The 14,791-nt window shown below is 36.3% G+C and overlaps 1 protein-coding gene across 4 annotated transcripts in view; it reads left to right on the plus strand.

The window, feature by feature from the left end:
* Positions 1–14,791, plus strand: part of TAX1BP1 (Tax1 binding protein 1) — a 55,667-nt gene that overhangs the window by 38,590 nt on the left and 2,286 nt on the right. For 3 of the 4 annotated variants that reach the window (XM_036405314.1, XM_036405328.1, XM_036405321.2), the window contains 7 exons: positions 436–582; positions 1,784–1,880; positions 3,164–3,282; positions 4,418–4,543; positions 6,377–6,448; positions 8,891–9,065; positions 9,422–9,567. In XM_036405314.1, the coding sequence (XP_036261207.1) occupies positions 436–582; positions 1,784–1,880; positions 3,164–3,282; positions 4,418–4,543; positions 6,377–6,448; positions 8,891–9,065; positions 9,422–9,567 (882 nt within the window). The remainder of the gene's footprint in view (positions 1–435; positions 583–1,783; positions 1,881–3,163; positions 3,283–4,417; positions 4,544–6,376; positions 6,449–8,890; positions 9,066–9,421; positions 9,568–14,791) is intronic. The other variant, XM_036405334.1, reaches the window with a different exon arrangement.

Here is a 14,791-nt window from a genome sequence, read left to right on the forward strand (position 1 = left end):
TGGAGCCACTCCCAGGTGAAACCTAGTGAGTGTGAGGGAATAGTTGTGGACTGTGCACTTTTGCTATGTGGCTATACTTGCCTGTAGGATAGCTGGAACACCCCCTGGAAGGTGTTCAGGCTTTTCCTATACATTCAGACTTTAGATACACATTAATGAACCCATAAAATAAGAATCTTCTTTACCTGCCTCTAAACAGGCATTGTACCAGTGCCTGTTTACGTCCCTCAGTGTGTCCTGCTTGGAATGAAGTTCAGCTCATATTCTGCTTCTCTCTGTGCTCTACTGCTTGTGCTATTCCTTTCTTTCCCACAAAGAAAACAGGAGCTTCAGTACTTACATGGAGCATTATGCTTTTTTAATTGAAAAAATACTTTTTAGGAAATAGTGGTATTTGAACAAAAGGAACAACAGTTTCTGGGTTTTTTTTTTAAGGAAGCTTCAAATGCAGTGGAACAGGAACTGCGCAGAGAAGTTGAAGATCTGAAGCTTCGTCTACAAATGGCTGCTGACCATTACAAAGAGAAATTCAAAGAATGTCAAAAACTTCAAAAACAAGTAAACAAGTTTACAGAACAGGCAGTAAGTAGAATGGGATAAGTTGCACTTGCTTTTTTGGTAACATTTCAAAAACAATTTAATTTCCTTCTGTGAAAAAGAATGCTTTAAAAAAGGATTAAAATGTGTGGTAAGCAATGACTCTTTACCATTTCCTTTCACAAACCTGCTTGTGAAAATACTTCTATGATTCTCTTTAGGTAGTTGTCCAAACCAAGCATAGAATTTATAGTAGCTGGTGTAGAAGCCTAGTAGAGTTTGGATGAACCTATAAGCATTACATTGTTCAAGGAAGAACTGAAGCTGGGAAAATCCATAATTACTACCTCTGTCCAGTACCACCACAAAAAAGCCCAACAAAAAACCCCAAGCCCAAAAGTGGGGAAATAGAGAACTTGATGTAGGGTTTAAAAGCCAAGTGGGGAACAAGTTTCCACAGCACAATATGGAGTTGTATTCCATATGTATTTTGTAATCTTAGCACTCTTCCAAGATCTGTTTCCTAAATAAATGAATCTTTTGAATGATGATATATGTCTTAGGCCACCTAGTAACTGAACCTGTCAGCCAATTTCAGATTTGAGGGCAGAGTTCTTCAGAATTTTGTAAAAATTGGAGTTGGAGATGAGCTCAAACAGGGAAAAGGCACAATAGCAAGATGCACAAATATGAATTCTTAAGAAAACCAGACTTAAGTATTTCTATTATCCACAGAACATTGCATAAAAAACTCATCTTCTCATCCAGAAGGTCAGTGGTGAATGAGGTGTCATATTAGAACATCTATGGCTTTTCCTTAAAAATCTTCCTTATCTTTTGCAATGTTGTACATCTTAGAGCAAACACCAGATTTTATTGCTTTTGCTCCAGAAGTCCAGCAGACATTTCTGGTACAGGCTCAATTTTTCTAATGGAGTATTAGATTTAAGTTAATGAATTAAAGTGTAACTGATTCTCTAGAAAATGGGATTTTTCTAATAATTTGCTTAGAAATTATTCTTTCTAGGGAAAAAGACCTTCATCAAGCAAGATGACAAAAAACATAGTCTGAAGTAATTTCAGTCTTAGCAGAATTAAATGTTTTTGTATATTTATCATTACCCACTGTTTAAATGAATGGTTCTGTCTAATTTTGGAGCAAATGATGCATTTTGCAAGATACTTTACTTTGTTTGCTTTGGCTTTCATTTAATCAAGTACCAAAACAAAATTTCTTTTCACAAAGAAAACTGCAGGGCATCAACAGAAACTGACAGAAACTGCATCTAACATTGAGACAGCTACTGCCATCCTTACAGACAAAAAGTTGTCTGCATCTCCAGGTATCAACAGCTTAAATTTTGTCTGCCTTTATAAGCCTGAAAGTGCTGTCTATGTAAAGTAGTCACTAATATTATTTGTAGTGTAAAGTAGGTGGACTTGTTCTTCTAACTAAAACATTAATTAGAGATGTGAAGATTGAGCTGAATATTTTGTCTCTTACCAAGTGGTAACAATCATAAATAAGTTCATGTATCAGTTTAATTGCTATTTTTTAGTCAGTAGAACTGAACTCTTGAATTTCTGCTTCATGGTTAACAGAGATGGTTTTACCAAGCTAAGAAACAGTTTTTTGGAAAAAAAAAAAATCTTACTCAATTTTTCGCTATAACACTACAATTTTGCAGTCATGTTATTATGACTATCTACTATAACATTCTGCTGTAAATCAATCTGCTGAAAAGTTCTGATTATGTGATGGCAAGGTCAAGTCTACTGCCTGTTTTCATGAATTATAGGTGTAATGGTTTATAAGAAAATGTTTATAATTATTATGAACTATTCAGCAATTGCAAAAATAATTTTCTAAAACTTCAATATGTAATAGGCTAAAACTAAAGAAGAAATCTTTCACTATGAGGCTGGTGAGGCATTGGAACAGGCTTCCCAAAGGACTTATAAATGCCCCATCCCCTGGAGTGTTTAAGGCCAGGTTGGATGGGGTTCTGAGCAGCCTGGTGTAGTGGAGGGTGTCCCTGTCCATGGCAGGGGGATTGGAGCTAGAGGATCTTTAAGGTCCCTTCCAGCCCAAACCATTCTGTGATTTTATCATTCAGTTTAAATTGATAAATGCCAAAAAATGCTGATTAGCTTTTTCTGTGTTATTTTATAACTGACAGATTCTTGCTGTCTGTAAAGCCCAAAGGTTGTGATTTCTATCAGTTTCCTCCTGTCTAAAGTAAATTCAAGTGTTTTTTAAAACAAACAATCCCAACAAGCTCAGTGATAGTGTGTGATGAAGTAGTTTGCTGAGATGCTTCCATATTTTTATGTAAGAATAGAGTATTTAGAATGATAGCATACATATTTTGGTGTTTGTTTTGTTTTCTTTCTTGGGAAAGTACTACATATGTGTGTATTTATGTTGATCTTCTCTTGATGTGAGGGAACTGAACACAGATGGTTGCTGATCATACATAGTACATAATACTGATTGTCTCTGCTTTGGATAACATGGAGCGCTCTGGTTTTGATGCACTCTTAAATCTGGGCTGTCATCTCTCTTACACAAACTTTATGGAAGAAAAAAAATCCATGTTCTTGTTTTTTTCTTCAATGTTCACAGTTAGCCCCATTTCACCTGACATAGTTTCGGAATCCGTGGTAAAGGAGCAAGTGCGTGAGATGAATAAAGAGATTGCTGAGAAAACAGAGAAGTATAAGAAATGCAAGCAAATGTTGGCAGTAAGTAAACAGCTGCTTTGGAAAGCTGAACAAAAAGTAGCTGTAGGTGCTAGGCCTTAAAACCACAAGGCCTACCCAGCTGAGTTGCCTTCCTTGTTTGTGTGATACACTGTGATTATGGTAGAAATCTTAACATTAGAAAACACATTTTTGTTCAGTCAGCTCTTGACTATGTATGGTTTTAGAGGGTCCAGACAAGGAAAACCAAGATACAGTAAAACACAGGTCCACATGCTTAAGGTTTTAAATACTTTCTGTTCTTACATTAAGTGTAATTGCTCTTATAAATCAAATTCAGCAGGCTTCTGTAAACCAGCTGATGTTTGGAACAAGTGTGGCAGTGTTGATCTGATACACTGTCCAAAGCAAAGTAACTTTTCCCTGTTGCCTATCATGGCTTTTACAGTGTTTTCACACCCAAGTGGGTTTTGCCAACTACCTTGGGCTCAGTCACATATAAAGGCATTTATTTGGTTGTCTCACCCAAAGTTGGCACTTGATTTTCATTTAGCCAGTTTGGATGTGTGTATGATGATGGCGTATTGCATCAGTGGCACTGGTGAAAAGTTCAGAACAGTTCAAGAAATTGTTTCTGAGTGTTGTCTTGTCTGTCTTCATTTTGTGTCTTTGTTTTATCACAATGATACTACTCTATTTTAGTAAGTTTTCCAGGATGTAATAACTGTCCTGTAATTTTGTTCATGACCCTGTCCATGGAGAGCCTGCATTGGCTTCTGCTGGATGTTTATTCCATAGTGATTTTTGAAGAAAGCTTTGCCTGTGACCTTCTGGATGAAAGATACTTAGGTTGTAAAAGTCACTTGGGAAAGGTTTTATATTGAAGTGAGGTACTTGAAAGAATAATCAGGGTTAGTAATATTAGGGTACAAAGAAACTTGAAACTGTGAAACTAAAGAGGAATATCAGCTTGTTGAAAACTAAGGGAAAGAAATGCCTATTGAACATAATTTATGCAGTGTTCTGTGGTCCTGACCATTTCAGAGTCTTGAGTCAGGCTTGTAGAAGCCATTTGTAAATGGTCTCATTTTAAAAGCATGGAGTGACATTTTTGGGGGTGGGAGGGAGAATCTCTTAAGACTGTAAATAATTCATGCCATGGTATAAACTACTTTAGGATGAGAAGATGAAATGCAGTGTTTATGCTGATGAATTAGCTAAACTGGAGCTGAAGTGGAAAGAACAAGTGAAAATCAACGAGGGTATAAAATTACAGCTGGCAGCAATGGAGGATCAGTATAAGGTACGTTACAGGTTTTGTTTATGACAATTAATGGTTACTTCTTAACATGGCTGCTTATTTCTGATGGTTCAAGTAATGAAGAACTTCAATAGGGAAAGTACACTAAATACATTTTTGCTGTAAATACAAATTCTGCTCTTGAAGAAACAATGCAGTCTTGTAATGTTTCTTTTAAAGTAAAAGAGGTCTGCTAAGACCTACTATCACCACGCCATCAATCTTTTAATACTGTGGATTTAGACAAACCCCTAAATGATGCAGTCTTGTATACAGGGAAAAAAAAAGTGCAAGGAATTTCTAATTTCCTGCTGCTTACTGTAATACTAACAGGAAGACTGATTGGTGTGTGTTTGTCTAAAATCTTCATATTCTATATTGGATTGCCAGTGTAGTAATGTCTAATTCATTTTATCTGAAGTCAGTAGAGAGAGGGAGGAGTGATCCATTGTTTTTAAAATCATGCAAGAATTTAATGTGGAGAACCTCAGCTATAGTCTTGGTATAGTGATGTAACACATACACCAGAAAGTCAAGCATCAATGGGCAGCTTTAGCTTACAAGGGGCCTTAATCTTTGAGGTTATGTGATAGCAATGCTTATGCTGAATTTGTCTTTTAGGTCAATAGGAATGACATAAGAGCAACAAATGTTCATGAGACCAGCTTTTCTGTTGGTTCTCAGTCTAATGGTGATAATCCAGTTGACTCTGTTGCCTGTTTTTGCTCATTGTGATGAAAAATGATTAAACTGAACTGTGACTGTATTGGTTCTACTAGGAACCCCTTTTTATTAGGAATTACACCACTTTTTCTTAATAAAATGCTGAATTATTCTACAGTTTCTTTCAGTACTCCATTTGCCATATTTTTCTGACACTTTCCAAAGCTCTTAATTTCAATTTTATAAAACATATGACTCTTTTCAGTTTATTTAACTAATTAGCAGTGATCTGTTGCCATGCATAATTTAATGTGAAGTAAGTTTAACTTCTCAACAGCAGGTGTAATAAATAATTGGTTCCACAATTGAAAACATTTTGACTGCAATTAAAAATTTGCCATAGTTCAGGAGGGTGCAGGTGGTACAGAAAAAGTGAGCTTTTCTTCCCAGTCAGGAGATTTTGCTCCATTGACCTAAACTTGGAGAAGGAATATCAGAATTGAAAAAAATTTATAAGCAGTTATGCCAAGCATTGAGCTTTGATGTTAGAAAAACAGGGGAAAAGGCAGTCTCTAAATGAACTAGAATACAAGTAAAATAGTCCTTTGTAATGAGAGATTATTTAAATCATCATTTTGAAGCCAGGAAGAGTTGTGTAATGTGTCAGTTGCACCTCCTCCTAGAGCACCCAATAGAGACACAACGTAGATGTTCGTGAAACAAATTTAGTGTCTCTGAGGCAGGAGGAGCTTTTGGTTCTCTCAAGTTCTGTGGTGGGACATAGGAAATGCCAAAAGATTTCTTCAGAAATAATGAGATGAGGCTTTCAGACCTTCAGCTGTGTCTGTGCAGTGGTGCCCCTCCTGCCATTGGTGGCACTAATATAACTCCTTGTTTTTAACACTGAATTTTCTCATTCCACAACTGTTAGTGAAAACTGGCAAGAAAAGGGTGCTGATTAACTGCTATTATGCAGCAGATAAAACTTTGTGAGAATTGTTGGGTGGGATTTATAGTAACACTCACTATGTGTTGCATGTAACTCTAGTACATGAAAAACTATTTTCATCTGAAAGATTAAGTTAAATCAGGGAGCTTTGTTTTCATGATGTAACATGCAGGGAAATTGTTTCCATTCACTAATACAAGAATCTTAATCTTCTTTTCATACAGATTCAGCTGGCAGAAAAAGAGAGACGAATAAAGGAACTGGCATCACAGTTGGAACTCTTTACCAGTGAGAAGGTATTGTCACACATTCTGAAATGCTAATGTAATGTAGAAGTACGTCAGAGCTATTATATGGCAATTAATTGAAGCCAAATTTTACTGAAAAGTGAAATAATAATATGTATTTATTACATTCAGATAGTATTGTATGGTATTGTGCAAAGTTTGGATTTTTCTTTGAAACTTTATTTGATTTCTTTGCAATTCTGGTATGAAGAAATACTTAGTAAAACCAGTCATTGTAATACTGATAAACTGAAAAAACCGTGAACTTACAGATTAAGCTAGTTAATTTTTTTGTAGAATTCTAGATTGTCAATTAGTTGGTATTTATCTTCTTTTTAAGCCAAGGATATAATTTTTAATAGATCTCTCATATTTTTCTTGTTCAAAAGAAATCAAATTTAAGTTTGAATTTTGGTGAGGCTAGTTTAGGTGGAGGGAGTAATTTTAAACACCACACATAAGAACAACAACTGTAGTAATAATAATAATAATGTATGAAGCTTATAAAAGCTTGGAACTTTGTCTACCAAATTTGTAGATATTTACATTACAAAGAAGAGTCAAAGTGCCTTTCTAGGCTGGACCCATGATTAAAAGGCTAAGCATGGGGTAGTAGTAAACAACATTTCAATTTGTACTCATTATCAGTGTTTGTTTATAAACCAAGCATAGCTTTCTAAAAATGGCATTTGCTGTCTCTTCAAACCTATGAAATGACTTTGTTTCTTTTTTTTATTTACATACTTAGATAGCCTTTGGTTTTTTTGTTTTTTTTTAATCGGTCTCTACCCTAGCTATCCAACTTCTGGCTAAGGTTTTTTTGCACCATCTTTTTACAGTCATGTTGATCTACATTGTGTTTCAATTGTATGTAATGCTAAAATTAAATTACTAATGCTACTACCTCTCATTTAAAACTGCTTCTGTATTGCAGAAGAAATTGGTTTTAAAAAGGAAAATCTTGATTTCATTGCCAATTGATTGTTCCTGCTTTGTATTGAGTAAAGATTAATTACTTAGATTTTACACACTCACCAAAATGTGCAATCCTAGCTTTTTAATCTTACCTGTTCTAATCATATGTTCCTTTTAGTTTATAAATCTAAAGTAACTCTGGCATAGTTTTATATTGTAACTAGAGGATGGATGCCATCCATTACATGAGGTCTTTTTGCATTTGAGTAGTGTTTTGTTTTTCAGAGTAGTTATTGGTACTTGATTTTTGCATTTTTCTGTGCAAGAGGTTGATCTGAAATTCACCTGTTTGCAAGAAAAAAATATTAAATTGTCCCTTTTTTAAACAGGCTTTTAATTCTTACAGAGTTGAGCTGACAGTTGAAGCTTTGGTTTTAAGTTTCAATTTAAAGTCTTTCAGGGAAAAGACACACTTCAGTCTTTGAGGGTTTTATTAGCATCATGTCAGCAAATATTAAACATGAACCCAGAGAACCCAGAAGAAAATACTAATCAGAAAGAACATTACTGGAAAGCATGTCTGCCTTAACAGTTCCTATTTTTTAATTATTGTTTTCATATTTATATCTCAGAATTTTTTGCTTGGTTCTGAATTTAAATGGCATATTCCTTTTCATATTCATGGCATTTTGCTCTCTCTCTCTTAACCCACTTTGTTGAATGGAAGGATGAGAAAAATTTTTATTGGGATAAATTACAGCTGATGCATTGACCACACTGAAGTCACTTTAATTAGTGTCTTTTGAGATCTATACTGGCTTAGAGTTTTAATGGTTTCTAAGTTATAAAAGCCCTTTATAGTTTGTAATTACTATCATACGTATGGTTTACATGCAGCAATGCAGAATTTTAAGTATATTAATTTTTTGAAGAGTTCTGTTTGATCATTTCTGAAAGAATGATCTGATTCAAATATTGCTGTTAAATATCAGAAGGGATCCAGTGCAACGTACTTAATAGTTCACAAATGTCTGTCACTCATGAATTCGTATAGAATTATGTCAAGTGTGTACATAGATGCGGTCCACATACTAAAATGCTACGTTTTTGAATGGTATGGTATGATATGAAAAAAAGAACTGGTTTTTTTTTTAATTTTAACTTTTAAAAACTTTTCTCACTGTGCATTATCTTTAGTTGTTATTGTTAGTCTACTGATTTTTACTGATTTAGCTAATTTTTCTTTATTGTAAAAAGGATGCAGACACTTGAAAAACATGGCAGTTCTGTTCATGTAATTAGAACAAACTGACAAGAAACCAAGAAAAAAATAATATCTCTTTAAAATATCTTCCTTGTCTTTTTTTTTCTTCATTGACTATTTTTGGTATTTATGGTATACTTGGCATAAGGTCAAAATGAAAATACAGTAGGAAGGATAGCAGATTTTTTTCTTGTAAAAACATATTTCATAAACATTTCAAATTTTGCTAGGACTCCATAGGTTAACTACATTTTGAACTTTGCATTATTTAGGAGCTTGGCAGGACACCAGGAGATCAAGCTGGAAGGATGATGGAAGGACAGACCTCACAGCAGACATTACATTTTCGCAACCCATACTCAGAGGAAAATGGACCAGTTCCTGCAGTGCCAAGTAGACTACCAGTACTGCAATATGGAAACCCTTATGCAATTCAGGAAAGAAGAGGTAAATAAATTTCACACCCCCCAATATAATTTCTCCCTCTGTTTCAAAAGCAGTGCCTCATTGAATGCAGGTTAAGTACCAACAGTCTTCAGACTGGTTTACAGAGCCTTTTCTGACTGATGAACATCAGCATAAGGCCTTTATTTTATTTATTTATATATTTATTTTATGATGGGAATCAATAAGGTAAACAAAGTTTTAAACATCATTGCAAGAAGCCGATTCTCTCCTATTGTTTTATATTATCTAAACCAAAAATGTGTTTTAACTCTCGATTTTTAAAAGTAAGGTAGCATGTCTGTAATCTCAAAATACACTCTGCTGAACGAAGGATGTCCTAATTAATTTTTCTTCAGATGGAGCAGATGGTGCTTTTAATCCTGATGAGATCCAAAGACCACCTGTTAGAAGTTCCTTTTGGGAGCTGGATGATGTAGTGTGTAGCCAGCCTTCACGCAATCTCAGTCGGCCTGATGGTTTAGAAGATCCTGAGGACAGCAATGCAAGTTACCTTTTTTTCTTATTTCTTTTCCTTGATATAGTTACTGATGAGTTACCTAGAGTTTCACATGGGTTTTCCATAGCTGATAAACCTGATTTATTGTTATGTAAATTTGGAATTGGTTTTTCTTTTCCCTGAAAAATACTTTTGCTTGCTGTGATAGGGAAAACTCCACTGATGACATTGTACTTGTTCCTCTAATCTCTTGAGTTACTGACAGCTTGTTTTGGTATTAGGACAGTAGCTTCTTAATTTTTTTTAAGTACTAAAGTAAAAAAAGTCAAGTAATCTCAACTCATGATTTCTGTCTCCCGTGTGGTAGAATGAGAACTCAAAATGTAGCCACATCTCCCTCATTTTATTATAGGAATATAGGAACTAAAGTGGAACAGAATAAATAAAAATGTAAAGGATTCAGATACCAGTATTTTCAGTTAAATACCTACTGTAAATTGGTATCCTAATAGATAAATTATTCTAATCTGTCAAATCTTTCGTTCTGTCTTCTGCAAGTCTGTATTTATTAATTTCCATTTTGAATGCTTTTTGGTATTGGACATGTGTTAGAAAGAGCTAAATTGACTGTTGCCTAAAGCTGATTGAACTGAAAGAGATGCATTTGCACTGATTTTTTTTCTTTTAGGGCTTTGGATGTTTTAAGTTTCTGGTTAGCTTTTCTTTATAGTACAGCTAACTTGCACATTCTAGTATAAAAAATTGGCTTCTGTAATAAATTGGACCGTATGTCTTCATTTGAACAGGAACAGACCTATTACTCTTTCTTATTCCAAGTACTCTTGCACCTTCAGAAATATTAAACAAGAAATACCTTTCTGCAAAGTATTGTGCTCTTTGCAAGTACAGTGGTATCATGACCTGTTTCTCATTTAGTCTAGTTTGCCACATTTAATTGCTATTAACCTTTGCAGAAACTGATCAGTGTTCAGACAGGCATGATTTTAGCCCTGGTGCTCAGCACCTATAATGGAGAAAAATGTATTTCTCCCTCCTACCTTTTGCTCCCAATGTCCATTACTGTGAATAATTAGAGAAACTGTCAGAGCTTTTGCAGCCTGTTCAAGATCTCGAATGTGAGCTTAATGCTGTCCCCACCTTTACTTCACATTTTGCATATTTAATCTGATCATTCTTGACGTAGCTATTACATCTGACAAGCTCTTCTCTTCTTTAGTCATCTGCTGCAGTTTAATTAGCAGGGTGTTTTCTCTGATCTATGTGCTTTGCCCTCTTGCAAACCCAAGAGAAACAGTGCTAGAGTCTTGTGCTCGTTTGCAGACACAGCTTGGATTTTTGTAATGAGGTGGAATATAACAGGCTTAAATAAAGTTCAGCTTGAGAAAAGGTGCCTTTAAATCAAATAACTTGTATCTTTATTTTTATTTGCAATTGAGAATCAGTTGCTTGTTCCTCACCCAAATAGACTGGATATAGTGTAGAAATTTATATGGAAATGAGAAGCTGCGGGAATCTTTCTAGGGAGACTTAGTAATATGCCAAAGATAAAACAGTTCTGAGGCAGGATGTAAATAAATAACCAGGGAAAAGTTCCACATATGTAGGTGATTCATTATAAAGAAGAGTGTGTCATTTGTGCAGAAGAAACAGCAAATATAAAATTATAAATATGAGGAGATTACCATTTCTTGGGGTGTTTTTAAAAATAAGATATTTTAGGTGTAGTTCTCTGCATTTTTTCAACCAGCAGGATGTAGAGCCTTTTGCTGGAGGAGGATTCCCTCCCAGAAGAAAAGGACTGGTAGGCTTGCTGCTTTGTTTAAAATGCTACCATTGTATGGAGTTCTGCTGTCCTCCTGTCCTCATTCCTATTACTACACATTATATTAGTTTAAGAAATTAAGGGTGTTGTAGTCACTTCCACCTCTTCATGGCTAAAAGATCTGAAGTAGATAAATGAAGTAGGCATGTTCATCATCATAGGTGAACCACTACCAGAACAGCCATGAAGAGGTGGAAGTGACTACAAAACCCTTAATTTCTTTAACTAATATAACACAAGATATTCAAATTTTTGTGCTGTTGTGTTCCAATTTGGTTTCTCATGAAACTTGGTTCCTTAGAAATGGGCACTTCCATGTCTTTGGTTGTCATAAAAACCCTTCAGTTTTGTATAACTGGGAAGAGTTTCCAGGATTCTTGTAGCTTTGACTTTTGGAACTCATCGGCCAATTAAACTGATTTCTGAGAGGGATAAAGTGGTCTGTGTTAATAGTGCCAGCTGGGCATGTGCACAGTGGTGATTTTGTTTGGAGTGGCTGACTTGCCACAGGTTCCTGCTGTCATCTACTCAACACTAACTTTCCATTTACTCATGATCCTGTAATTGACCAAAATGGAATTCTTGGGAGCAAAGAATTCCTAGTAGTAAGGGAGAGATCCATAAACAAACCATACATACATATCTATACAAAAAATACTAAAATATGAGTTTTAGAAAATGTAGTCCTAATTACAGTTGGCAGCAAGCCCAGAATAACTATCCTGAGACTATTAAACAATGTTTTAGTCATGGTAAATTTGTAGGGGATGGGGAATGTTAACTCTTGGCAACTGAGCACCAGGTCAGGATATTTTTTCAGGTAACTCCAAAATGGCCTTTCTTCTAGCAAAAACCCCCACAATGCATTATTACCCTGATCTGACCCTGGTAGCCAATTACTATCTTTTGCATAGGGAGCACATGAAAAGAGCACTTGGTATCCAGGTGTCTCTTGGGAGTGCAGACTGCTTGCAGAAAGGTTGAGGGGCCTAGAGGAGTGAGTTTGATCTTACTCCCACAGCAGAGCTGAATCACAGAATAAAGTGTATGTACTCTTCTTCCAGTTGTACCTGCCCTGCATGTCAGCTCTGTGTCTGTTCATGTTTTTTTAAGGCTGAGGTTGGGCACTGGTTCCTTACTTCTGCATGTCAGACTGATCTGTAGTGCTTGGGGATGGGGTTTTGTACTGTGTCACACAGCTTTCTAATTTCTGTTTGACAATCCTGGAACTGTTTACAATTGTAATTATGAAAGCAGTACTTGAGGCGGAGTTTGTTGGTTTCAGTAAAACTAAATCCAGTTGCACTTCTGACAGTTTCATGTCTGGCTTTCCCTTCTTCCCCTAGTGGCAAATCCCCTTTTTTTACCAAGCTTTAGTGTATAATACTGTATTTATCTTCATGATTCACTTAATCTGTGGAACTCATTGTGGCAGTTTTTTTAAAGAGCCAGAGGTACAGTCCAGTGATAATAGTTAAGTCATGATGTTAAAAGACATCCTTCATAATTCATTCACCTAATTATTCAGACTTCTGAGTTCAGGAGGCTGGCACTTGTTCTGCTGCAGCATCACAATGCCAGCCGGTGGGTCCATGGTACCAGTCTTTTCCTAAGGACCTGAGACTGTGTACCCACAGTGTTACATCACTGCAGGGCACTGTAGAGCTCTTGGACTAAGAGTGTGCAGCCATGTCCCTGTCCCTGATCATCAGTCTGGACTGCAAGAAAGATGGCTTTGGATCTACATAAAAAGCAGATTAAATTTTTTCTTTCTCAATGTATGGAGTGTGGGCTTTCATCAAAACCACTTGGACGACTCAACCTTGTGCTGTTGAAGTAAGCCTGATGCCTTTGCTTAAAATAAAGCATAGGCAAAAGCCACTGAGGCACTCAGGCCTGGTGTCCCAGCACTTGTTGTCATGGTCTCTGTAAAGCAGCTTTGAAAACCACATCATTTTGTCTTCTGACCTGTCAGGGGTGGTTCTTTTTCCCGGGGGAGAGTAATGGGTGTTTAAATGCCAGGTTGAAAAGCACATGTAACCTTATTTATAAGAATAAGGAATGGGTTGCTGGATGATACTGGGGCACTAAGTGGCTGTGTACCAAGATGAGACCCACGTGAACCATGATGATCTGTCCTCCCCCCATAAAGTGCTCCATTTTACATGGAACACTTAGGAATTTTGTCTATAAGAAATGACAGAAGTAGACAGCTGTTGGAGCCCAATACAATGGCACCTTCTCTGTTTTCCAGAAATTCAGAGTTACCCGACGGCACTGCGTGAGAATTTTTAGTTTTTGGTGACTGTATAGTGTTTACTGTAAGTTGTAATTAGAATAGCTGGGAAGTGCTCTCAGACTAAGATAAAGTTCTCATGGTTCCTGTTTGGCCATGCCGTGGTTACACAGTAATCTCTGTAACATCTCTGTGAGGTCAGCTCAACACAGAGACATTTGCATTCTTCTTGTGTGGGTTAGGCATCCCAAAAGGTTAAGAACTGATCCCTGTGAGTTGGCCAAGAGCAAAAGTACACTGAAGAGACAGACGTTCTGTATCGTAACAGGGTAGTATCAGTTCATACTTAGTATTGACATTCTTGTACAGGGCCTGGGTCAGAAGCTGCTGTAAGGAACACACAGTATGAATTTCTCAATTAGGGAAACTGGGCCACGAGGAAGCTGTAGCCCTAGGACATTCCAAAAGCTTTTACATGTGCTTGCCTTGTGTTGAAGAGAGTTCTTGCAGGGCAGCTGTGTAGGACAGTGCAGGTGTGCCTATACAGAGGAAAGCATCATCCTTTTTTTCAGATGTTTCTTAAAAAGAACAAGGAGGAGTGTTACATTTGTATGTGGTAGGGTACCACACTTGCCAGAAGCTGAAAGAGAGGGCAAAAGCTGTAAATAATTTTATCTTGCCAAGTGCCTTAAAAAAAAAAGGGGGGAAGGAGTGGGAAAGGGGTTATACTGAAGAAATTAACTAAGACTTAAGTGTTAATTTGGCCTGTGTGTGTAGTGGAGCTGTTTTACTGATGGAAGATGCACATTAATTTTCTTGGTTAAGTCCTGGTGTGCTTCAGTCTGGTATTCAACAAATTTGTTGTGTTTTTGTACAAGATGTAACATTGTAGCATGAGAGTACTTAAACCAAAATAGTTTTTCTTTCTTAATACATCTATCCTGTCTCCTTCATGACAAAAGGAACAACTGATGAGTTTTAAAACTCATATGCCCTTTTCACTGCAGGTGCAAAGCAAACAGACTGCAAGATTGTGTTTGTTGCCAGCATCTTGTCATAGCAGGTCCCACTGCCTGCTTAATGGAAATGTTAAATGGTTGAAACCAAACAGGTGTTGTCAGAAAAATACTGAGGAAATTTTCCCATCCTTCCCTGTTTCCATTAACCCTTCGTAAGGGGAAAGTAAGCTA

The sequence above is a fragment of the Molothrus ater genome, chromosome 1, assembly GCF_012460135.2.
Source record: "Molothrus ater isolate BHLD 08-10-18 breed brown headed cowbird chromosome 1, BPBGC_Mater_1.1, whole genome shotgun sequence".
NCBI lineage: Eukaryota > Metazoa > Chordata > Aves > Passeriformes > Icteridae > Molothrus > Molothrus ater.